At 38.3% G+C, this 25,771-nt stretch overlaps 1 protein-coding gene across 8 annotated transcripts; it reads left to right on the top strand.

Moving 5' to 3' along the window:
• The first annotated feature begins 3,543 nt into the window (after window positions 1-3,543).
• On the top strand, window positions 3,544-25,008 carry TIAL1 (TIA1 cytotoxic granule associated RNA binding protein like 1). Of its 8 annotated transcripts, none has more exons than XM_040486609.1 (13): window positions 3,545-4,020; window positions 6,762-6,823; window positions 10,901-10,997; window positions 15,958-16,107; window positions 16,338-16,392; window positions 16,546-16,633; window positions 18,532-18,607; window positions 19,834-19,942; window positions 20,256-20,351; window positions 20,452-20,536; window positions 20,771-20,894; window positions 21,237-21,376; window positions 22,208-25,008. In XM_040486609.1, exons 3-13 carry the CDS (start codon window positions 10,986-10,988, stop codon window positions 22,332-22,334), a joined length of 1,062 nt encoding a protein of 353 aa, XP_040342543.1. In that variant the 5' UTR covers window positions 3,545-4,020; window positions 6,762-6,823; window positions 10,901-10,985; the 3' UTR covers window positions 22,335-25,008. The 8 variants fall into 8 exon arrangements, with proteins under 8 accessions (XP_040342541.1, XP_040342543.1, XP_040342544.1 ...); XM_040486610.1 differs by lacking the exon at window positions 6,762-6,823 and adding an exon at window positions 6,147-6,228; XM_040486611.1 differs by having other exon boundaries at window positions 3,546-4,020; window positions 16,009-16,107.
• Window positions 25,009-25,771: the final 763 nt, after the last annotated feature.

Here is a 25,771-nt window from a genome sequence, read left to right as displayed (position 1 = left end):
AAGGCCTCGAAAGGATACAAAGGCCTATTTTTCCCTTTGTAACAGACTTCATGTTTTTAGAGTTTCAGGTTTATAGAAAAATGGTGCAGAAAGTACGAAGTTCCAGTACACCCGCCCCCCCCCCCCCCCCCCACGGCATAGTCTCTCATCATTATTACCATCTTGTGTTTATGTGGTACAGTTGTTGCAACTGACCAACACTATTGTTTACTCAAGTCCCCGTAGTTTACGTTAGGATTCACTCTGCCTTGGACAGTTCTATGGGATCCTCCAAACAGTATCAGAATAGTGTTGCCACCGTTAAAAATGCCCCCATGCTCAGGGGTGCCCAGGTGGCTCAGTCGGTTGAGTGGCTGACTTTGGCTCAGATCATGATCTCACGGTCCGTGAGTTCGAGCCCTGCGTCGGTCCCTGTGCTGACAGCTTGGAGCCTGGAGCTGTTTCAGATTCTGTGTCTCCCTCTCTCTGACCCTCCCCCATTCATGCTCTGTCTCTGTCTCAAGGATGAATAAACATTAAAAAAATTTTTTTTTAAAAAAATGCCCTGTGTTCCACCCATTTGTTGCCCCTCCTTCTCTGCCCCTGGCAACCATTCATCTTTTTAGTGTCCATATTTATGCCTTTTCCGGAATGGCACATAGTTGGAATCATACAGTACGTAGCCCTTTCGGACTGGCTTCTCTCACTTGGCGATACGCATTTAAGATTGCCCCATGGGTTTTTTGGGGGGGCTTGACAGCTCATTTTTTTTCTTTCACTGAATAATATTCCATCGTGTGGATAGACTACAGTTTACCCATTCCCTTATTGCAAGACACCTTAGTTGCTTCCAATATTTTGTAATTATGAATAAAACTGCTATAGATATTCACGTGCAGGTTTTTGTGCGGACATACGTTTTCAACTTATTTGGGTAAATACCTAGAAGCTATGGTTTCATTTTGTAAAAAACTGCCAAAATGTCTTCCAAGGTGGTTGTACCATTTTGCATTCCCACCAGCAACGAATGTGTCTGTTGCTCTGCATCCTTACCAGCATTTGGTGTTGTCAGTGTTCTGGATTTTAGCCATTCTAATAGGTGTGTAGTGCACGCATCCTTTTTTTGGGTGGGGGGGGGCAATTACATTTTAAACAATTAAAAATACATTGTATACACCCACTTTATATATATATATATACATATATATATATATATGTATTCCATATAAATACATATATGGAATAAAAGTTTATAAAAAAGGAAAACAAGAAATGGTAAAGATTCATGATTATGTTAACCTGGTTTGGGGGGTAAAGAGGATGAGTTAGTGTCTCAGGAACTACATTTAGTTGTACATAAACCATACATTTAGTTGTAAACTGCTGTCCTTATAACTTCCTTTTAGGGTGGAGAGTTCTCAGCTATTGTTAGATGGTTAAAAGTAACTAAATTAATAAAAGTAGGTTATGTGTGGTAAGCTGAATAATGGCCTACCCAAGACTTCTAGGTCCTAATCCCCAAAATCAACACACGTGTTATGGGAAAAGGGGCTTTGCTGATGTGATTAAAGGTGTTGAGATGGGGAGATTACCCTGTCTCAGTGTAATTACAAAGGGTCCTTGTGAGTGAAAGAGGGAGGTAGGAAGATCAGTCAGAAAGAGGTGTAAGGACAGAAGCAGAGGTCAGAAAGGAAAGACGTTGCCATGCTCTTTGAAGATGGTGTATAAGGCCAAAAGTCAAGGAAGGCAGGCAACCTCTGTAAGATGGGAAAAGTAAGGAACCCATTCTCCCCTAGACCTCAGAAAGAACAACTCTACCAATACCTTGATTTTAGCCTGTTGGAACTGATTTTGGACTTCTGACCTCCAGACTTGTAAGATAATAAATTCCTATTATTTTAAGGCACTCAGTTTGCTACGGCCACAATAGGAAACTAATACAGTGGGCTAGGCATGGATCAATGATTAATTGGATTATGATAAATCCAGTCCTATATTTAGGTCCAATAAAAACAAACAAAAACCCTTGAATAACTCCTTATTTCCAGAAAGACAAAGGTCAACTCCTCAGCCGGTACAAATCTTGAACACCACAATTCCATAAAGCCCACCTCCCTAAGCTCTCAAGACCCCTACTCCATGCTTTCCCCTCTTCTCCCTCCCTATATACTTCATATATACCTTAACCTTAGATCCTGGTCTCTGTGCCTTTTTGCTATTCCCACTTTTTTTTTTAAGAGAGAAAGACTGCACAAGCGAAGGAGAGGAGCAAAGGGAGAGAATCCCAGGCAGGCTCGGGCTTGATCCCATGACCTCAGGATCATGACCTGAGCCAAAATCGAGTGGGCCACTCAACCAACTGAGTCACCCAGGCATCCCATTCCCACTGAATGTTAAGGGGCTCAACTTCCTCTTTCTATGAAGCCCTCCAGGTTCAAATCCCCCTCCTCCTCAGTACAGCTGGCAGAGCCAACTCTTAAGGCACTGTTTAACTGCGACCCTTAGGCTCGGGCAACAGGCTGAAAAATAAATCTTTACTACCACCCTTCACTAACAGCTGATACAAACTCAGTAACATTCTTCTTAAGATGCTGGGGGGAGAGGATGGAAGCGCACCCATGAACTGTTTGGGGGGGGGGGGCGAATTCTACAGGGCTACAGGCAGTTTCCCTCTATCCTCAAGCAAGACTTCACTTTCTGTGTACATGATCGGTATCTGCAAACACCACCTTAAGTCTGTGCACGTCTCTGCCCAAATATTTCTTTCAACTCCAAGAATTAAATAAGGGGTTGGAGGGCATTATCACTGTACTTTACACTGGCTCGATGAGTCATTTTAATGGAGGACTGCTCTTCTTACCCTCTTATCCGATGAGATAAAGGATGGGGAAATCTTGTAAACTTACAAAGCAATCTACAAACAGCCTACCTAGGCTAGGAATACCAATTTGCGGGAAAACATGCCGAAAACACACGACCGGACCACGGGAAGCCCGAGGGGACCCAGCGAGCGCGGCTCCCAGCTCAGCTCGGACCCGAGGTCCATCCCGGCCCCTCCAGCCCGTCGCGCGGGTCGGCGGTTGACGTCCACCGATCGGCTGTTTTGATGAGTAGAGCACGGCTAGAAGGGCCCGCCGGCTCACACACCACGCGGAGCCAAAGCACTGCTTCACACGCAGTTGAAGAAACCGCTCTCAGGCTGGACGAAGGCGGAGCAGTCGCGCAAGCTGAGCCAACTGAAGGGCCTTAACATGCTTAGAGCAGTCCTAGGCCAGCCTCCAGCACGAGGCACTCTGGGACTTGTAGTTTACTTCCCGGTCAGCATTTTTTCCATCCCGTTTCCCCGCCTGTCAACGACGCTTTTTATTCTCGCCCTCTCCTTCCAGCACGCCGACTTCCTGGTCGCCGCACGTCCTCACTTACGACTACACTACCCAGAAGTCTCTTCCCCGCGACCCAGGGCGCTGCGGGCGGTGTCCGTCTCCTGTGGACTACAATTCCCAGAAGTCCTCTGGAGAAGTGCTTCCCTCTTTCTCCAGGACCACAATTCCCAGAACCTTCAGCTTCACGGCGGTTCCCTTTTCACTGGATCTGTTTTTGAGCTGGCTGGGCTTCAGCCGGCCAGCAGGCGCACAGCGACGACGTGATTCGTCGGGACTGGGCACAGGGTTTCCTTAGCGGCCCGTTTTTCTCCCCACTCAGTTATCCCATTTACAGGCCGTCGCGGCTGGCCTGAGCGGTGACCTGGCGGGCCGCGCCTGCGCTCTGCCCCGTTTCCTGCCTGGCTGGTGGCGGTGGCCATTTTGTTCATCCTCCTCCTCCTCCTGCTCCTCCTGGTTGGAGCGCAGTGTCCGGAGCGGGCTGGGGGGAGAGAGCCCGAGAGCAGGGTTTGGTGCCTTCTCCTCTGTCCCCAGCCGGTGCCCGGAGCCCCCCTCCCCTTCCTCCCCACCCCCTCCCCTCCCCAGCCCTGCCCTCCCCCTTGTCCCGGGATCGCTCCGTCGCACCCACCATGATGGAAGACGACGGGCAGCCCCGGACTCTGTGAGTACCCGAGACGGGGGTTGCCAGACGCCGAGAGGCCCGGGCACCGCGGGAGACGCTGAGGGAGGGAGCAAGAGAGCCGGGCCGAAGCTGGGATTCGCGGCGGCTCCTGGGGTGGATTCCGGGGTGGCGCGGACGCGAAGTGCATTCCTCCTCTGTCCCCTTTTCCTTGGGAAGGAAGTCCTCCCTTCCCCCAAACAGTCGCTTCCTGGGGTCTGGGGTTTGTTTCGACCTTTTCCTCTCGCGCCCTTCTTTGCACGCGCTTCCTAGGCCGGGTTTCTGCACGGCAGGGGCTGTCAGGCCAGGGAGGGCTCCTGGTCCCCCTCTGCTGTGGGGGCCCTGGACTGGGCCGGGAGCTGCCGGTCCCCACGGGGGCAGGGCCTGGGTGGGGGTGGGACCGGGGGTGGGACCGCAACCTCGTGCCCGGCGGGCCCCGAGGAATTACCACTCTCGCCCTGCACGTCCCCGGCTACATCGCTCCCAGCTCTTCTTCCAAGCTAAGCTCTCCGAGGGAGCTGGACACTCTTCCTCCACTCAAGTCCCTTCTCTTTTTCTGCCCCACGTGCCCCCGCCCACGCTGTCAGAGACACTCGAAAAGCGCCCGCTACTTTTGAAGTGCAAAAGGGATGCCTCTTGCCACCAGAGCATCTTTCCCTTCTTGGAAGTTTACTTTGAGCGCTACCTACGCTACACTGACAACCAGTTGTTAAACTGCTTTTGCTCTTTTGGTGTTGCCTCCTCCTAATCTGTTTTGTGCTTTGAGACCTTCAGAATTGGATAAAATGATGTCTACCCATTATTCGATGTGTGTCTTCTGAGCGCTTTTTCTTCTATCTTGCTGTTGCTTGTTTACCTGAAGCCCGATCTAATGAATGAATTTCATCTTCCAACTGCTTGTTCCAGTTTTCCTTTCTTTCCTGATGAAGAGTGATGACTCAGCATTTGCATTCCTTTCCGGATAGTGTGGCCCTCCTTTCTTTTTTCTACATTTTTTAAAAAGTCTGAGTAATTTCTAAATCAGTGTTTCAGTTGGGCACCTTCGGTTTTCCTAGCCTCTGGAAACTCAGCACACCTACCTCCAGTACAAGGAGTCCGATCACTGCTTTGTTTTCTTTTGCCTCTGCCTAGTATTGATATGATCATAGTCCACTTGGCTCTGCTGTCTGTTGGGGAAATTACTTTTTGGGGAATAGATGAAGGTGGATGGGTACTTAGGAAGTCTGACTAGCTTCTCATCTCTTCTACCAAAGTAGAGAAGATAGTAAAGAAGATAGATATCTATGTACGGTGTTGATACTGGTTTGGGTTTTGTTGTTTCGTTTTTTTTGGGGGGGACCTGCGGGGGGGTGGGCTTGCACTCTTTGTAATCTTATTTTTCTAATGTCTCACCAAAGTATTTGCCATCCTGTTTTGAGAGTTCACAGCCAACTTTAGCCCATCGAATGCTTCAGTGAAAAGCCTGCTTAGGAGAATTTTTATATTTATGTTTTGTGCTGTCTCCCACTTCCAACCTTTTTTTTCTCGGAAAAGAGAGAATTGGGACAATTTGAAATTTGCCCTTTAAAATCTATTGAAGCCAAGGCTGGATATTTAGCCATGTGTGCTTTGATGGAAGCATCTGGGAAAGCTGGATTTAGTGCCCAGCCAGCATGTATTTAACAAAGATACAAGTTACATTGAATCTAAACATCTGAAATGTCATCACTGCATCATAATAGCTACTGAATAATTGGTAAATTCTCATAGCACATTTCTCATTAACTGTATCTATCTGTCCCTTGTGAAGAGGAATTCCTGATTTTGTCAGGCTAAATAATATGCCATTTCACTACCTTTAATTCCCATAACTATCTCTGCATTTGCCTTTTCGTCTCCCTCAGACCTTGGACCCTTCTTCAGTTGACTAACGAGCTAACTTTGTCACTTATTTTTTACCTCTGCTTTCTCCAATATCCTCTTCTTTCTCTGAAACACACTTAAGTCATCTTTGTTTACAGTTGTCTAAGAATATGTGACATGTGTACATGTGAGTAAAGAAACCTCTTGAGCTTAGTTGTACTTGTATGCTAGTACCTGTTTACTGTTCTGTCTTCCTTTTTCCTTCTCCCACTCTTCTCTATGGGAAGGGTTTTTTTTTTAGACAAGGACTGCTACATCTTCCTAGGTCTTACCCCTGCAGCACTTAGTTCACTGCCCGGAACACAAGAGGTACTCAAATATTTTACAATGATTATACTTCTTTTCATTAAATTAGTATTAAGTTTGTTTTTTTTAAGTCCTGAGGGATGTAAAATTATGAGCAGACATGACTGTCATACATGGTGTGGTCTGTTGATTTTTATATCTTTTTTTAAAACCTTCATATGTTAAAAAAAAAAACCTTCATATGTAGAATTTTGAGATAAAAGCAAAGGTTTCAGAATTGGGATTTTTTTTTATCAGATTTTAATAAAAATAATGCATATTATTTTTTCCTAAGTGTTCATTTTACATAATTCCCCTCAAAGTGTTTTAGGTGTACGTAACATGACGGAAACTTTGAACGTGACTTTTAGAGGTTGACATCTAGTAGGATTTCTTTTTTTTATTTATGGAGATCCTTCTTTTATTTTACATTGTGATCTGTGGGTTAGGTTTTCAAGTGGCTAGTATGTTTTAAAAGAATGTACTCTTAACAAAACTTATCTTAAACTGTTTCCTTAAAATGCCTGTGTGTTACTAGTGAGGTTTTTTTCCTGCAGACACACACAAGCTAAGACATATGGTTCTATCATCAGAAAACAATATGGTGTTTATAGCCTAGGTAGGTCTTTAAATATTCATTACCTACAGTATTACTAATTTATTTGATGGTATTTAAAGTGGTATAGAATTGCTTTGATGATGTTCAGCCTAAAGTTTATTTATCCTTTAAAGGTCTGTTTTCTGATGTTCTTTGTTCTTATTTGACATTTATCTTGGGGTTATATGTATGGGATAACCTGTGATCTAAAAAAACAAATGAGATCATGCTGTGTAATCTGGTGTTGGACCCACGTTTCAGGCTTGTGTTGTGGGTAGCTTTTGAGTGCAGTGATTTGATCCATGGTATATCTGAATATATAATACAACATTAAATTATAATGGTGTTCTATTATAGTTTAATTAACTTTCTTCATTTATTTGATGCACCAAAATGAATCGGAATTGTGGATCTGGGATTACACCATGTTATGCAATGCCATCCTTTAAGGCTGTTCTTTCTTTTTGTTAGAGGCTGTCAAAAAAGGAGGAAATAGAGCAGTGATTTAGAGTATAATCTGCGCATCTGAGGGCAATAGCAGAAGAAACTATTAGATCCTGTTATAAATTTGACTAGCTATACAATAGATTTGGCTATATCGTGACTGTAGTTAAGCACCTTGTTCGACTTAATCATATTCTCTGTTTCTTTAAAATGTGTGTGTATGTGTGTTGCTATCCCTTATGTAGTGGTCAGTTCACTTGGACAACCCCCCACCCTCCCTGCCCTGCACCTTTCCTCCCCTGTGCCTCTTCCTCAAATGCAATACTGACAAATTGATCCGTTCATTAGAGGCCCATTGAGGGATATTGTTATAAAATCTTCTCATATAGGAACTTGCCAAGAACAAAAGCAAAAATGTTACTTTCGTGGAAATTTAGCCATGGTAGCCTGTGTAAAAGTGCATGTAATTAATTTCAACCTTGGTAACTCTTCAGAGTGAGAACATGTTCAGTGTTGAAGAAGTTTGATTAGTCTTCTGAAAAGGCATGATCTTAACTTAAAATTCTGCCCAGTTGGACATAGGAAGTAGTTTGGCAATGTGAACTTTTGCCTGCAGTGGAACTGCCAAGTCTCTGGTCTCAAATTGGATTTTAACCCTTATGTTAGGGATAAAAGCATCATTTTCCATTTTTAGTGCTTTAGTGCCTACAGTTCCTGTTCGTAGAAGACAAAATAGATCTAAGGTATGCCTTTTTTTTTTTTTTTCTTGAGTAAAAAATTGTTTTGGAATTTTCTAAGTGTTTACTCTTTGTATTGGCCTCTCAATACAAGAATTTGAGCCGTTTGCCTTTTTCTGCTATTTTGTAAGTTCTTCAAGTAAAAATTATGTATGTATTTAAACACTTGGAACTTTAGAATAACACTGACTACTTCTTAACCAGAACAGAAAGAAAATGAAGTGTAGAAACTATAATTTAGAAAGAGAAAAGATACCATTTCAGTGTATTGCCAAGAGATGATTTTCTTTCCAGGTTAGGTGTTGAACATCTGTCTTAAGTATTTTTGTTAGTATTTATTTTGGGAAAAATTTTACGATAACGCAAGGTACTTAAGCTGTGTACTACAGTATTTTAAAAGCTATAGGAAGTTTCCCTATTGAGTATTAGGAAGGATGAAGGCATCTGCAAATGAATGAATTATAGAACTCGAGTAAAGGAGAAGGCAGTCTGAGATTTGGGTGAAATTTAGGTGAAATTATGTGATGAATTACATCCTTTTTATCCTGGTAAATTAAGGTGTTCTATGTGTTGTCATGGAAGTCCTTTTTTATATTAGTGTTTGGAATTTAGTTTGCTGCTTTACCACTGAACTTTTAGTGGAGATATTTAAAAAGTAGGAAACCTGAACACTGAATTACTGTATTTCATGACCTTCTAAACTTAGATTACCATTTTGCTCTTTGGCATCAGTGCTTGAAATGTAAATTGCTGTATCTAAATGTGCCCCTAGAATTCTTCAAAATGTATAACTCACTCGAAAGATGTTGATGTGGAATAAAAATCCTATTAAGCAGTAACAGCTTTAATTGTGACTGTTAGGTGTGGAAGGTAATTAATGCCCCGCAGTTTTTTCTTAACAAATCAATGTATAAACAGTAACGCAAATTTAAAACCGTTTAAGTTATTTAAATTTTATTATATTAAAATGGTGATTCTATTAACTTCGTTATTAGTGTCAGTATGTGAAAATCACTTTTATCCTTTCTTCTTGTATTCTCTTAGAAACGAACTAGCTAGCACTTTAGGTTAAATGAATATAACATTTAGGAGACCACGGTCACTTGTTCATTTTCTTTATAGATAGTTCTACCTTGTACAAAAAGAAATTATTCCCTGGATACAGGCTCACAAACCCCTATGAGTTAAAAATGAATAGGCAGTTGTCTGACGAGCTTATAATCCTATAACCTTTTGCTACTGCTGGAAAAAGTATGTCACTCCATGGCCTGCCGATGGGTCTGCTCTACTTTAATTATAAGAAAAAGATGGCATAGTAGACCTAAACCAGTTTGTCCCTGGTTTAATTTTCTGTTTAAGTCACATTGGACTTGTGTTTCAGTTTTAGAGCATGTAAGTACCCACTGCAATGAAAATTCTTAGCTGAACTCATTGAATTGCTACTCATTATTATTATTATTTTTTAATGTTATTTAGTTTGAGAGGGAGAGAGAGAGGAGGGAAGGGGCAGAGAGGGAAAGAGAGAGAATCCCAAGCAGGCTTCTTGCTGTCAGCACAGAACCCAACACAGGCTCGAACCCATGAACTGTGAGATCATGACCTGAGCTGAAATCAAAAGTCGGACACTTAACTGACTGAGCTACCTCGGCCGGCGCTCTTGCTATTCATTCTTAATCAGATAATTTTTTTACACTTTACATTTCTCAGTTTATTTTTCCTTTTCAAAATGTTCCAGCTTAAAGCAGTTACGTATTTAATATGGTAACCATAGATGCAAGGCTTATTTTGGTCTCAGTACTCAGTTTCCAGATGTTATATATTATTGTTAGGAAAATAAAACTTATGTCTTTTTAATTTCCAGGAGAAACTATGTTAAATTTTATAAGTATTGTTGGGTTTATGAGATTGTTCATAACAGATGTGAGTTTTAGGAATTATACACCAAGTACCAGAAACACTTACAAGTTTGGCAGTTTATTAAGCTAAATTAATATAAATCCATGGGACAAGAGAAACCCGGTGGTCATTTCTGGGTGGTGGTGGTCCTTTCTTTTGAGTTTATCTGTATTCAGAATTTCTTATAAAAAATACATATATTCAATTTGTAATTTTAACAAATAATCCCAAGTCTTTAAATAGTATAAGTTTACCTAGATTTGTCTTAATTTTCTCCAAATTTCTGAAGAAATCTTATATTTGCTTTGTTATCTATATAAAGATGTATTTTATTGCTTCTGATGTATTTTAGATTAGGAAATTTTACGATTTTGCCCTGCTTTCCTACAATAAAACAGTGAAGACATATCAATAAATCTTATTTAGCAAGACAGAACAAAGCCCTCCAATCTCTGTTTTGCTCTAACCTTTATTCTGTTCTTTGTTTGTGTAATTGCTTTAGTTGGGGTTCTAAGATAAACTCACCTTAAGTTTCATATCTCTTTACGATCAGGTGTTATAATCAATCAGTATTTTTGGTATTTTGTGTGTGTGTGACAGAGAGAGACACACACACACACACACACACACACACACACATTTTGAACTGTGTTTTACATCCAGAAATTGTAGTTATTTTGAGCCTGGTTTAAATTTTTATTATTTTTCTTCTAACAAATAAAATGAGAAAATGATACATAGGTTACAGAATAATAGGCTTTTGGGGTATGCAAAGTAACACTGGTTTCTTTTTTATAAACGTGTGAAGTGGTGTTTTACTGGCCTAATTTAGTGCCTGAGAACAATTGCTGCTTTCCTAAATAAGGGTTAGTCTTACTTTCATAGGATCAGGCTTAATTGGAAAAATGTTATTGAAGACAGGAAGTTAAAATGAAATAAAAGGTGTTGAGTTAAATGATAATGCATTAGAGCCAGAGCTGAAAGGAAATTGCTGATAATGTACTCTTTTCTTCTTGAACAGATACGTAGGTAACCTCTCCAGAGATGTGACAGAAGTCCTTATACTTCAGTTATTCAGTCAGATTGGACCCTGTAAAAGCTGTAAAATGATAACAGAGGTAAGATCTTCCCAGTTCCATGTGCTGACAGCATGATGTTTACCGTTTTGAAATACATGAGTTGATTAGTATCATTTAAAAATACCGTTTTAAGCCTCACTTATTCTGATGGAGAGGGTCACGTTTGTTGTGTTGACTTATTACTTTGACTTGGCTGACAGACTAAGTTTAGAAAGGAGTTTTATTTGAGAGGGCAAAGTTTGTGTGCTGTTCCTCTCACATGGTCATTCTTCAGGATATAGTTGTCATCAAGTGATTCCGCTTGTAAAAGTTGTTAGAGCTTATCTCAGAGTGTTGAAAAACTAGGTGACATTGCATACGCTTCCAGTAGGAATGTTACGGATTCAGAAAACACACACGTAAAGGTTAGGAACCGGTGTATGTGGGAGCACATTAGCCCCTCACGTGTATGCTGCGGCACCACGCATCTTGAGCATCTTTAATAAATACTAATAACTGAGTAGCTTTGCCCAGATTGGAATTAAACTGTTAGGGCAAGAATTCTCTTTCCCTTTTTGCAAAGAAAACTTTCTTTTCATACTTTCCTGGTTAAGACTGTGTAGCAGTGCCCAAAGATTTGTGTTTCACTTCGTTCTTGTCTTCCTTTTTGTTATTCACCCACACACTTTTTAGACTGTGTACTACGTACCGGCCATTCCGGTAAGTGCTAGAGATACAGTGATGAATGAGACAGTTCTTAGCCCCGTAGAATCTTACCACCTAATGAGGGAGACAGAGGAGTTAACAGGCACTAATGACAGAGGATGATAAATGCTGTGGAAGTAGGCAGCTTCAAGTGCTGTGGGAGCACCGAGGTCCGGTAATGTCTGGGGTGAGGGGAGGCTTTCTGGGAGGAGTCCATGTCCGGGCTGAAACTGAAGGATAGCAGAGGAAGGGATTCTGGGTGAGAGAAGAACATCGATCGAGCCTGGTGGACAGAGGGAACAGGAGTACTTTGATAGGAAGCGGGAAGGTAGAAACCCTAGCATGGTTGGCCTTCCAAAGGAGATTGGTCAGAAAAAATGCCAGGAGATGAGGCAGGAGTGTTCGGCAGGGGCCAGAAGCTGTGCCCAGGAGTTCGTGTATGCCCTGCAAGGGGAACTCTGAAAAACCAGTAAAGCAAATTGGCCTTTTGGTCTTCTTTCTTAACTAATAATAATCATCATTCTGTTCTGGTGTCTCTTCTTTCCTTCTTGTGTTTGATTATTTATTCCTTCATTCATTCATCCTTTTATTCATCAGAAATTTACTTTGTGCTGGGGATACAGTGGAGAGCCAGATAAATGCGACTCCCATGAGTTCATATACATTGAGAATATTCACAAAGCAAGTAAACAAGATAATTGCATTTAGGGATAAGAGCTATGAAGAGAATAAAACAGGTCTGTATGGGGATTGGAGGTTTGGTGCTAATATAGGGTAGGTGGTGAGGGAAGAGGTCATGTCTTTGATCTGAGGTGAGAATAACGAGATGGTGCCATCTATGTTAAGAGCTGGAGGCAGAAGGAATGGCAGATACAAAGGCTTTGAGCTGGTAATGAGCTTGGTGAGTTCATGGAACCAAAGACCAGGATGGCTGGAGCCTGGGGAGTGGAGGGAAGTGGTGGTAAATGAGAGTAAAGAGGCAGGCAGGCAGGCAGCGTTTGGAGCCACCTGGGGCATTCCAGGCCATGGCACACAGTTTGGATTTTATTCTGATTATGGTGGAGTCTTAAGAAGGGTAAGGAGTTACTCTGATTTGCATTTTTTTAAATGTTTGTTTATTTTTGAAAGAGAGAGAGCATGAGGGTAGGAGAGGCAGAGAGAGAGGGAGACACAATTCGAAGCAGGCTTCAGGCTCAGCTGTCAGCACAGAGCCAAATGCAAGGCGTGAACCCACGAACCACAAGATAACACCTGAAGTCGGGATGCTTAACGGAGTGAGCCACCCAGGGGCCCCCTGATTTGCATTTTTAAAATTATTTGGAGAATACTGTCGTGGAGAATGGATTGTAGGGGACAGGAATGGAAGGAGGGAAACCAGCTGGGTTTATTTTACTCACCTAGGTAAGAGATGATGGGGGCTTGTCTGTAAAGTGGTAGGTGTAGAAATAGAAATAGGTAAATTTGGAATATAACCGGAGGTGGAATCAATAGGACTGGATTGGTGGCGGGGACATACGGGGAAGGAAGACGTGAAGAAAGACACTAAGATTCTTGTTTGCAGTTGTGTTGATGGTAATGTTTTTATTTGCTCAAATGGGCATGGTCAAGGGAGGCACAGGATGGGTGAGGGGAGTGGTGGGAATCAGGAGTTCTGTTTTGGCAGTGTTAAATCGAAGGTGTGCATGTTAGACAAATAAATGGACTTTATATGTAGGTAGTTGGAGAAACTGAAAGACCAGTGCTGATGATACGAGCTTGCAGTGGTATTTGAACCTGTGGGACTAGATGAGATCTAGTTGCTGGATGTGCAGAGAGTACTTGCTGATAGAGAAGAGTAGGGTGGCTCAGGTCCAAGTGCTTGGAACATCTCCGCATTTAGGGTGATGTTCAGAGTTTGAGTGAAGGGGGAAAACTACCTTCTCTGAAAGATCCTCCAAGTGAGAAAACCAGAAAACCAAGAGGCTATGTGGAACCTAAACTAGAGTATTTAAGGGAGAAAGAGTCGTTAGCTGTTTTGAGTTCTGCTTGAAAGTCCAGATGAGGACAGAAAAAGGATCATAGAGGTGGCAGAAGGGTCGCTGGTGGGCTCAGCACAAAGTTTCATTGGCCTGGTTGGGTAGGAAGCTGACTGGAGTGGGTTCAGGAGAGAATGGGGTATGAGAAAGTGGAAAGAGTCACTAGCAGATTTTGGAGAAACATTTGATACATATTTAATAGTACTCTTTTTAAAACCTGTGTGCACAATCAGCCATTTGAGGGGAGAGGGATTTGAAATGGCTTTTTATAATTCATCCATATTCTACTACTCCTACATTCAGACTTGTAGATAGTTGTAAAATCTCATTATTTCTCTGTCTTGACATTTATGTCATCCAACAAAAATTGGTGACAATACTAATTAAGGTAAGGACATAGTTGATTTTTTTAGAGTATCCTTTGGTGGCATAGGTGGGAAGTTTCCAAAGAGCATGAATTGTACTACTGACTATGTAGGCGTTTATTTTTCTTTTCGTAGATTCCATTTTAGTATATGAAAAATCCTTTTCCTTTAGTTTTATGGTCTTTTACTTTAGATAGTGTTTATCTTAGATTCTAGGTTTCTCCATATACTGTAATGTAATGTTAGTGATTCCAAGGCTAAAAAATTTTAACATCTCTGACAGTTGGGTTGTGACAGATCAGTGGTATCTTAGATGAAAGGCAGTGTGGTGTGTGTGTGTGTGTGTGTGTGTGTGTGTGTGTGTGTGTACACATGCATAGTTCATACATTGAATGGGGTTGGCCTGCTACTAGGTAGATAAGCTTGAAGTCAGTCTGCAGAAGTAGGCTAATTTACTAAAGCCTGTTGTTATGGATCTACCATTGGACCCCTGTACGTTTTGCTACAGTTACCAGTGTTTTCTTTAAAGACCATCAGGGCAGAAGAGATGGGAGTAAAATGAAAAATTGAATAGCATAGTTTTAGCTTGCTGTTTACCTTTAAATCATCTCTACAAATGAATGTTACCGGTAAATGTTAACTCTTTTATAAGAGGAATTTAAATGCATGTTTTTCTTTGGAATCTTTTCCCCATTTCCTTTCTGTACCTCTTAAGAACAGAGTTCACATGGCTACGACAATAGGATTTTGTATGAGAGCCCATAGTTTTCTTGTCAGTATTAATGATCACACTTTTTTTCCCTCAAGGAAATGCCTTCTGGTTGCTTCGCCACTATTGTTTTAGACGTCTTATTTTGGATTTTTCTTCTAAAACTTTCCTGGAATGAAAAACAGTGCTTGTTGAAAAGATCTTTATTTTATCTGGTATTTTGTACCCCTTGTAAGTGCAACTAGAATTCCATGTTTTAAATAGTATTAATCTTTTAGGGCATTTTACATTGAACAGTGATGAATGCTTTAGCCTCATGCAGAAACGTGTTTGTACAGTTTTGCGCCTCTTCAGTGTAGGTTGCAGTTTTATAAAATTCATTTCCGTTTTGGTTGTTAGGTTATAAAGTTGCTATAACTCAGGTAATACTTTCTCATTGCCTTTATAAATGTCTATTTGCCAACTACTTTCAAGCATAATGTTGTAGAACATATTTAATAAAGATTTCTTATTTTCTGTGATTAAAAATTGTAGCTTTGTCTTGGCATATCTTATTAAGACATATTTTCAGAAATTCTTTTCTTGATTACTAGTATATTTTTCTGGTCTTTGAAGACTAAATCGAGTCTCCTGTTCATTAGGATATTTTGAAAGATGGGGAGTTCATTTCAATAGCTGGTTATAAATGTGAAATTTTTCTGTTTTTATTCTCATTCCTTATCCAGAAAAGAAATACATAATCTCATCTCCTCGTATGTAGTACTACAAATCCTAGTTTCAATCAGGAATAAAGTTTGTAAAGTTGGTTCATTTATATATATATATATATATATTTTTTTTTTTTTTTGGCATGGATATAGTTTATGAAGGATTATGATACATAAATAGAATTCATCCTTTTGGAAATAATGTTGGGAGAGAGAAGAGCCGTGGTAAGGAGTGGTCCTTATCTCAGATCTAAACTTAAGGTTTTGTTTGGTCTGATATAAACTTCTGTTTTATATTTAACGTATTCCACCAGCATTCTGTATTTTGATTTAACAGAGATAGTCCTGATTCTATAGCGCTCAGTTGGTTCTGTTTGCGTACAACAGTATTCTGAGGTGCAAAGTCAGGTGTAGCTATAAATCTTATTTTTATAAGTGTTAGGCTTTCATAAGCTGATGCAATCTCACCGTGTACATTCCTAGCTGTCAGTAATGTTTTTTCCTGGATTTTCTTCTCAGCAACCCGATAGCAGAAGGGTCAACTCTTCTGTTGGATTTTCTGTTTTGCAGCATACAAGCAATGACCCATATTGCTTTGTGGAATTTTATGAACACAGAGATGCAGCTGCTGCATTAGCTGCTATGAATGGGAGAAAAATTTTGGGAAAGGTAAGATGACAGAATGATGGCACCTCACAAGTGTGTATATTTGCATGGCGAATTAGCTTGTATTCTTTTTTAGCGAGTTTTTAAACAAATATTCAGCTGTGCTGAGTGATGGTTTTGCTTTATTCAGCCTAGTGTTTTTACAAAAATTATCAATGATTTAATAAGTGGTAAGTGTTATAATTCATAATGACGTGCCTAATAATTGTATTAAATATAATCTTTATTTTTAGGAGGTCAAAGTAAACTGGGCAACAACACCAAGTAGCCAGAAAAAAGATACTTCCAGTAAGTACTTCTGCTGCATTTCACTGTGGAAGAGTTCTCAAATTATCCCGGCAGCGCTACCAGCTTAAATAGGGTTTCTCTTCCCTTAGTGTTACCTGAAAAAGGCTTAGGAGCTGACTTTAAGTATTTGATTACCAAATGCTTTGATTTCAGATCACTTCCACGTGTTTGTTGGGGATTTGAGTCCAGAAATTACAACAGAAGATATCAAATCAGCATTTGCCCCCTTTGGTAAAATATCGTAAGTATCACAATCAATACTATATTCAGTAGTGATAGGCACAATTGTATATGATTAACTTGTACCGGAACTAAGATTTTCTTTCCCTAGTTAGTGTGATTTTTTTTTTTTGTTTGTTGGTTGATTTGTTTTGTTTTTTTGATTATAGTAGATGTTGTTGAAAATGTTAATGTCATTTCAGTGTTTTGGGGTCTTGTTTTCATCTAATCCTGTGTATAATATGTTAAAAAATTTTAAGTGATTCTGTTTGTTATCTTTGAAGCAGATGTTTGGGTGGTAAAGCCTATTATAAAGTCCAACTTTCTGTCAAATGTTTTTAAAGTTTGGTGGTTAACCAAAAGTGAATGTGATGTATGCTGTGTATTAAATTTTTATAGAAGGAATTATAAATTGGGAAAAGTAGGTAAATCCTTGGGTATATTGTGGTTGAATTGGAAATGTACATGTTTAATTATGATAAATGTGTTTTAATATTTTAACTCAAAAGTTAGTACTGTTACAATATTAAAATGTTTCATTGTCTGAGCCATAAATGTGGGATTAATTAGTAGATGTTTCTTTGTTAGTGGTATTTGATTCTGCTAGTTAGGGCCCAAATGTGGTTTGATTTTTAGCAAAGTTAACGCTCAAATTTCACTGTGTGTTACATGATCAAATATATTGGAAAATTAAAAGTGGTTTTATAAGTTTTATAAAATGTTTATCACAATTTATCTTTCTGATTAAAATTCGTGTAATGTTTATGTACTTCCTGTAGATTTAAATTAAACTTTGTAGTACTACTTTACAGGAATGTGTTTCAACTCAGAACAACAATACTTTTCTGTATACAATTTGTTGTTCTATAGATTTATTTGAAAGAAAGATTTAATTCTTAATTTTCTATTTTGATATTTGCTTTGCTTTTTAATCTTTAAATGTGGTAAGTAGTACTGTTTTAAAAATCAGTATAAAAAATGATACAGGTTGCTGTTTTTCAATCTTTATTTATACCTGAGACCTGCAGTTTTTCTAAAGTCCAAGTCACAATTAAAAGTAATAGCATTCTGGTTATTTTGCAGAATTGCTCATAAGAATGGACAGGATCTTGAAGGCTAACTGCAAGGAACTGTGCACACTGGAACTCAGTTGTAGATTTTTTTCTCATTTCTATTTATTCTTATTATACATTATTTATATATACATATTTTAGTATTTACATTTTAACATTCTATATTCAGTGGAGTTCTATATTTCCAATCATTTTAACTTACTCACTAAAATTTCTGTGTAAATTTGTTGTTTTCGTACTGGTGTGCTTAGCATTGTTGTTAGTTTTTTATTCTCCTTTCTTAAATTTCTGAAAATGTCAATTTTTCAAAATTTACAGCTGCCCAAACTCCAAAATGATGATAGAGAATTGACCAAGAAAAATAAAGAAATCTGTTAACAGGCCATGTATGCCTTTTTAATTCCTATTTTTACCTCTTTTTCAATTTTTTAATATTTCATATATTTTGTATCACTAGGCAGAAGACATTTAACTATTTAGAGATTGCATGGTAAAGTAGTTAGCATTGTTACAGTAATTTATAGAGCCAGTAAACCTTAGAGGACACTAGCCAATAGAATATTAGAAAAGGAAACTATTGTTCCTATTAATCTTCAAATTTGAGCATTTAGTTTAGAAAGTGCAGGCTATTTGATTAGGTTGCATGTTTATTACATGTTTTTGTCTTACTGCTTTTTTCTAACAGGTAAAGAAGCGTTAGGGAGAGTTCAGGAATGGCAGTAGTTAATTAGGGCTAACTGGAATTTTATTTAAAAAAATGCTCACAATACAGTGTGTGTGGTTCCTTTTAGTTTTTATTTTGAGGATGACTCCTACTTCCCTCATTTAGCTGTGCTTCTTTTCGCAGGGATGCCCGAGTAGTTAAAGACATGGCAACTGGAAAATCCAAAGGCTATGGTTTTGTATCTTTTTATAACAAACTGGTATGTTTTTCAACCTAATGTAAATTTAATAAAAAATTTAGTCGTTAATTATTCTGAATCTTGAATGTTTTTAGATGTTGACTGCCATAGGTTTTTCTGGTGTAATTTTATAGGTTTTAGTAGTAGAGAATAATTTTTTCTTGGAAATAAATACTGGAAAAAGATAGACTGATTTTAAGGAAGAGTATTACTGCAGTTGCATTTACGTATTGGTAAAGGTAAGACGTGTTGGAAGTCAGGCTCAAGACTAGGACATATGAGCTCATCTCAGAATTTGGAGGGAAGTTCAATTATATATAGTCTGAACCATGAAAATCTTCATTTTAACTTTTAAATTATTCATCCTTTTGTAGCTAGGATATTAATGACTATAGCAGATTATGGAAAAGAAAACTAAATTCTTTAAGAAAGAGTTACCCGTGGACCAAATGAAAACAATAAAGCTTTTTTGAAAAAAAAAAAAAAAAAAAGTTACCAAAATATCTAAGCATTTGCACTAAGTGTAAGATCAAATAATAAAGCAGGCTTTGGTATTAACGTTTTAGACGTTTCAGCAACTTAAAGTACCTACGTTTTATCCAGGTGGCTGAAGCAGCAAGACGGACAATAGGAGTTGCATTCTTTCTTTGCTTAGATTCATATTCACATTAGTTGTGATAATTAAACTCAGCTTTATTGGCAGCATTCTGAATCATAATGCAGAAATCTTCTGTTTGAAAATGAGTTTTCAGGCTTGTGTCACAGCCATCCATAATCTGTTGTTACTAGAATGTAGATTTTTTGGGGGTAGGTAATTTAGGCCATAGCATTAGAGTTTCTGTATATTCTTCAGTAAAAGTTACATTTCAGATCAACCACTAAATTAAGATATTTGTGAACAGCTCTGTGTTGTGGGATTCCTGCTTTCTCCTGTTTTGGTAGTCTGTGCGATTATGATTTTTCCTCGTGTATTTGAATTATGATGCTTCAATTATGCTCCCTTAATGCTGAAAAATGCTGTAATTTGAAAGCTGTGAATAAAGATAGTTTTTATGTATTCACCCAAGTTCAGATCATTGTTTTGTGATATTAGTTCAGGTTTGTATACTTAGGATGCTTAGCCAATTCATTTACTGAAAAGATTTATTGGATCAGCAGTGCCAGCATTTTATTTCATCTTACTGAGTCTTATATACCACAGTTTTCTGTGTCTGTAATTACTCTTTCTTTCTGTTCTTTCTCTGTAGGATGCAGAAAATGCAATTGTGCATATGGGAGGTCAGTGGTTGGGTGGTCGTCAGATCAGAACCAACTGGGCCACACGTAAACCACCTGCACCTAAAAGTACACAAGAAAGTAAGATTTGTCTACTATGTATGTTAAGATTACGGATATGTCACAAAATCATGAATTAGCGTGGTCTTCATTTCTTAAAATTTAAATTAGTACTGTGAGCCTCATTTCGTCTTGAATTTAATTTTCTGATAGTGACTGGGCTTTGGTAATTAGTATATTTGGAGCAGTGAACCAGCTGATTTTAGAGATCAAATCATAGTGTCAAGAAAAAAAATTGTATTTTCTCGCCCAGTGGGGCGTATCTTAACAGTATGTCGTAATCCGTTTTATACTCCATGTACAATCAACATTTTTGTTTCCTTTCTGCATATAGATAACACTAAGCAGTTGAGATTTGAAGATGTAGTAAACCAGTCAAGTCCAAAAAATTGTACTGTGTACTGTGGGGGAATTGCCTCTGGGTTAACAGGTACAGTGTGTGATTGTCGCCTCCCCTTCTCTGCGGGGCTGCATCGTCGTACTGGGGTCGTGAGCCTTAAGTATTTTATTTTTGTGTTTTTGTTTCTCAGATCAGCTTATGAGACAGACTTTTTCGCCATTTGGACAAATTATGGAAATAAGAGTTTTTCCAGAGAAAGGCTATTCGTTTGTCAGGTAAAATCCTACCTACAGGGTACTCTTCTGCTTGACCCGTTCCTTTCAGTTACATGCTTTGATCCCCTCAGGCGTCAGTGTTTGTTACTTTAGTACTTCTTTGCAATGTAGAACTTATTTCAAGTTCTGTCTACACCAAGTGTTGACAGATAGGAACTAATGACTTTCTGTTATTTACTGTGTTAAATAAGTTCTTTAAAAAAAAGACAAAAACCTCATATCCTCCTCTTTTAGATTTTCAACCCACGAAAGTGCGGCCCACGCCATTGTTTCGGTGAATGGCACTACTATTGAAGGACATGTTGTTAAATGCTATTGGGGTAAAGAATCTCCTGATATGACTAAAAACTTCCAACAGGTAATTCGATTTTTCACAGCACTCTTTAAGGTTTCCGTCTTACATATCTACATAAAAGCTTTAGAAACTCTGTAAAATAAACAAACAGAAAATAAAAGCCTATAGCTGCTTTCAGTTGATTTTATTAATGCTTTTTCAAAAGTGATTATTTTGCGGTATTAACTGAATCTTAATACTTTCTTTCCACAGGTGTCACCACCCCAATAAACTTAGACAATGATAAATAACAGAGTCCTATTCACATAAGGGTGCTTACTTAGTTTTTCTCTTCCTTGTCTCCCACTTTCTTCAAATCCTGTGTTTCTTACTTAGCCCCTGAAACGGTGCTCTGCTTTTTCCTAGGTCGACTATAGCCAGTGGGGCCAGTGGAGCCAGGTTTATGGAAACCCACAGCAGTACGGACAGTATATGGCAAATGGGTGGCAAGTCCCGCCTTACGGAGTATACGGGCAACCATGGAACCAGCAAGGATTCGGAGTAGAGTGAGTTGTTGGGTTTTTCCAGTGTAGAAACAGATCCGGTTTTGACAAAAGAGATAAAAAAAGTGTCTTTTTCTAGGGAGAATCTATTTAACGTAAATTCATCAGACTGTTTGACATTATAAGCCTTATAGGAACCTTACGAGTAGTGATTATGGTGCTAAACATTTGCTTTTTATTGTGTAGGTGAGAGGGAAGGTTGGGGTAACATTTGGCGTGTCCTACCATCTCTATCAGCAGTTGGTAGAACTTCACTGACGTTTCTAATCTATTTGATCTCCTTGTTAATTTTTGCCTGGGAAAGGTCTTTGCCTAGATGTGTTCAGAAATTTAATGATTTTTGTCTGTTGGCTTGTGTGAGAAGTCTTAAGAGGTGTATGTGATACAAAGTAGCTTCCTTTTTGTCCCCTGTTTGTTCATAGAGTAGGTTGGTCCTTTGCACCTTTTCCCAGGCCAGCCCAGATCTTTTTTTGACTGGTTCCTTCTTCTCTTTCCGACATGAACTTGTGTTTTTTAAATTTCTTAAATTGATGTCCCATGTTTGCAGTACAGGATAGGTAGATGATCTGTCAGTTTATAAATACCAGTTTTGAGATATTCTTCAGAGAAGTTACTGTGTTAAGTTGTGATTATCTTAACAAAAGTTTAACACTAATCCTGGGATATGTATTCTATATATGTGGATGCGTGTCACTTTTTCTTTGCTCTTTGTTGTAGGTGTGTTGATTTCCTGTTGTCTATTCTGTGATTAGGCTCTGCTTGACTTTTGTATAAATGTATAGATAAGTTTTTCTTTTGTTTGCTCAAGATGTTTTTGTTTTTGTTTCCCCCAAGTCAATCACCTTCTGCTGCTTGGATGGGTGGATTTGGTGCTCAGCCTCCCCAAGGACAAGCTCCTCCCCCTGTAATACCTCCTCCTAACCAAGCTGGATATGGTATGGCAAGTTACCAAACACAGTGAGCTGGGACTCTAAACAAAATTGTAATTCATGATAGCTTCAGTTTCCTGTGACACTCTGAAGACATGAAAGTAGACATCGGAAAATGAAAATATTTATTTTAAAAATTGAAATGTTTGGAACCTTTAGCACAGCTTTGCTTTGGTGAAGGACACATGTCTTCTAGTTCTGCCTTTTTAAGTTTTTGTTCATGATGGATATGAACATGATTTTTCTTTGTGTACAAAAACTAAAATAAAGTCAATAAAGACAATTCTGACTACAAATTTTGATATAATAGGAGAAATGGGTAATACGTTTTGATTCTTAGATACTATTCCATTTTTATCTTGCTGTTCAGTATTTTAACTCACTGTGTTTTTAAAAGAGCAAAAAAAGGGAGGATCGTGAAAAACTGGGAATCACACATAAGTTCATCCTGAACCTTGATACTCCCCTCCCCTCCCTTGAGGTGGACCACATTTGAAGTCAGCAGGAAAAAAGTGTGATATTGGAAGAAATTGCATGATTTTGGAGTCGCTTTGGAGGAAATACTTTATGCCTAAAGAAACCGAAGCCAGACTGATAAAGAAATTTTCAAGCTAAATAAGGAACAGCATTATCTGAGTTACTTGAGCAAATGTTGGTGGTCCACATTTAAGACATATTTTTAAAACTTTAAAAAGTGTTGATTATTAAAATTGTAGTAAATTACATTTCATTTTGGGGGGAAATTCCAAGTATGGTGTTTGTATTAAAATCAGACAGTCATACTTGTGCTTTTACATGAAGTTAAAATGATATACATTGTAAATATTTGAATAACTACAGTGTTTAAAAAGCATGCTTCAACATAGAAGTAGCAGCAATGTAATTATTTGAAGTAACACTTCACACTCTCCACTGCATTGAATGCAATGGATTGATAAGAATGTTTAAGACTGACACTTCCAAGGTTGGCTACTATGTAAAATTAAAATTATACAAATTACTATACAGAAAAGGCCTTAATTTTAATTTCATACAAATCTTTGATCTTTGATGCATTAGTACATTTTAAAATGTCATTGGAAATTAGATTTTTTTTTTCTTTTTCTTTACATCACTTGGTATGTAAATACCTTGATTAAAACCTTGTAAACCTATTTCAAGGTTCCTATAAGTTGTATAGTACAAGTGTTTTTAAAAAATCTTGGGGTGTTTTTTAAAACTAGATATATTTTGCCCAAGAATTTTTTTAACAAGATTGCTAAAACATCTTATTTAGACAGTTTGATGTACCAATTTATAATTGGATATTCAGCTTAAGTAGTACACAGAGTTGTGACTTTTATTTTTATTTAACTTGTTTTCCTTGTGGGTCGTGTGCATGGGATGACAAGCCTGAGCAGAGGCTGAGTTGTATGTGTGCAGTGCTTGTAAACGAACCAGTTAGGTAGATATGGAAGACTGAAGTTTGCTTCTGGGGTGTTTTTCAGACTATGTGGATAAAATCAGCCTCAAAGTTCTATCCCAAGGTAAAATCGTATGTATTTGACTTCTGACAGCTAGAGGGTGCAAATGTTTAGGCAGTGTGTTTGAAATGCTGCTTTGAGGCCTGGGCACCAAGATGAGAAAACCCTTACCAGTTACGTGGTAAGATGCAATTAATACCCACAAATGACTATTTTTTAAACTTTTGAAGTCTTACAATTAGCTTTAAAATAACAATGGTTTTATAAATTGGTGACCACAATACTTTTGGTATTATTTTTCTTCTTCCCCCATTTAGGAGAACAGTCAAATGTATTGAACGTGAATATTTGCAGGGTCTGAAGCTCATCGTTGGGCCAGATTTGTTACGGCACTTTAGTGTTAACCACAGGAGTCCTGTGACACTCTTCTGTATAAAATCTACCCTTATTATTTGTTTATGGCTAGTGTCCTTGGGGGATGTTACGGAAAAGTTACTTTATATTTTATAAGGAGAACACTCACATTATATCAATTATGCTTCCTAGTTTAAAGTTTCTTGAATATATGTGAAACTTGAACAACTAAAGACTTTTTTTTATATACCAATATTCTCAGTTCGCCTTTTTTGGTCTGCCAGTAAATTAAATACCTTTTTGCAATAGCAGCTCCATGTAGCTGCAGTGTTTCCTGGTTGTATATTCTGATTTAATAAAATTACCCAGACTAGTTACATCGCCATAGTAAACATATTACTGAAGTGTCCTTCGTCTCAATCCAAAAGAGAGAAAGATTTCATGATCAGTTCACTTAATGGAAGTTATTTCATATTAAATGGTTTTTAAAATACAAAGCTACTTATCCAAATGAAACGCACCATTTTAAAACACAACTGTCAAGCTAACACAGACTCAAGTCTATTTTATAACAAAGTGAAGTCAGTGCTATCTTGATCAGTTTAAGCCTAAGAATCGTTGCCTTTTCCATGTTCATTAAAATGCAGAGATTCTTTGGCGTGCAAGAAAATGTTTATTTCTTAATGATTCTGAGATTTATTTTGGTGATGTGTTTCTGACTGCCATCTTCTTTGCTCTAATAAGCTCTCTCCTAGCACTTCCCCCATACCATTCCCACTTGATTTTTATGTTGCTGGCAGTGAGAGGCTAAAATGACTGGCCAACATAAGCCAAAGCTGTAAACCACAGTTGAAGTAAGTCTTTCAATAAAGACTAGACTCTATGATAAGTGGCTTTTCTTATTGTCGTTTATTACTTAATTATTCCTTCCAGGCTGCCATGAAATAAGCAATTTTGTTTTAAGTTATTAGTAAGGTGTATGGAATGCACATATATTCAGGATCTATTTCTGTGTTCCGTGTAAGTGTCAAAAGTCCCATTAGCTTTGTTGAATTAAAATTTAATTTCTGGATATGGAGTAATAGAAATTTGCATTTTTCTAAAAATGTGTGCTCTACTGAATATTAATAAAGTTCCATTAATTTAGAATCCCCAGACAATGGAAACCATTGTTTTACCACGAGTAAAGGTTGCACTCAACAAACAGAAAAAAATGGGGAAAAAAATGTCTATAGACGCTTTTCCAGCAAGTATGCTCAAATTAAATCTTACCTCTTAGTTAAAAAGCAGCATTTGGGCTTCCACTGAATACATTTTACATCTTTTTAGTATGCATTGGAAAGATGCAAAAATGATTTAGACTTTAGCTTATGTAAGCCTTCTCTTAAGTGGCCCAAACGAGCAGGTTTTGTTAAATAACGAATTCTATGTGTAGTAATGAAGCGTCCTACTTACCGTGTCCAAATAGGTTACTATGAATTAGATTGCCATCTATTCTATTTTGAAACAAGAAAATTATGTGAATAATTACGACTTCAAAGAAATGTGTTATTTCAGATTGTGGTTAATTAGTACAGGTTAGTATGAAACCCGGGCTGCAGTCTACTTAAATCAGGTCTATTTTGACAATTAATGCAGATAGGCTAGAAAAT

Source organism: Herpailurus yagouaroundi, unplaced genomic scaffold (assembly GCF_014898765.1).
Source record: "Herpailurus yagouaroundi ecotype Mexico unplaced genomic scaffold, PumYag 163, whole genome shotgun sequence".
Classification (NCBI taxonomy): Eukaryota; Metazoa; Chordata; class Mammalia; order Carnivora; family Felidae; genus Herpailurus; species Herpailurus yagouaroundi.
Note: the sequence above shows the minus strand (reverse complement) of the source record. Positions and strands in the feature narration are given on the sequence as shown.

Excerpts from the sequence above, each read along its gene's own strand:
- TIAL1 (XM_040486607.1), top strand. The coding sequence starts at position 3,989 with ATGATGGAAGACGACGGGCAGCCCCGGACTCT. Across the intron at positions 16,634-18,531 it reads GCCCCCTTTGGTAAAATATC|GGATGCCCGAGTAGTTAAAG; the intron begins GTAAGTATCACA and ends TTCTTTTCGCAG. Across the intron at positions 20,537-20,770 it reads AAAGGCTATTCGTTTGTCAG|ATTTTCAACCCACGAAAGTG; the intron begins GTAAAATCCTAC and ends CTCCTCTTTTAG.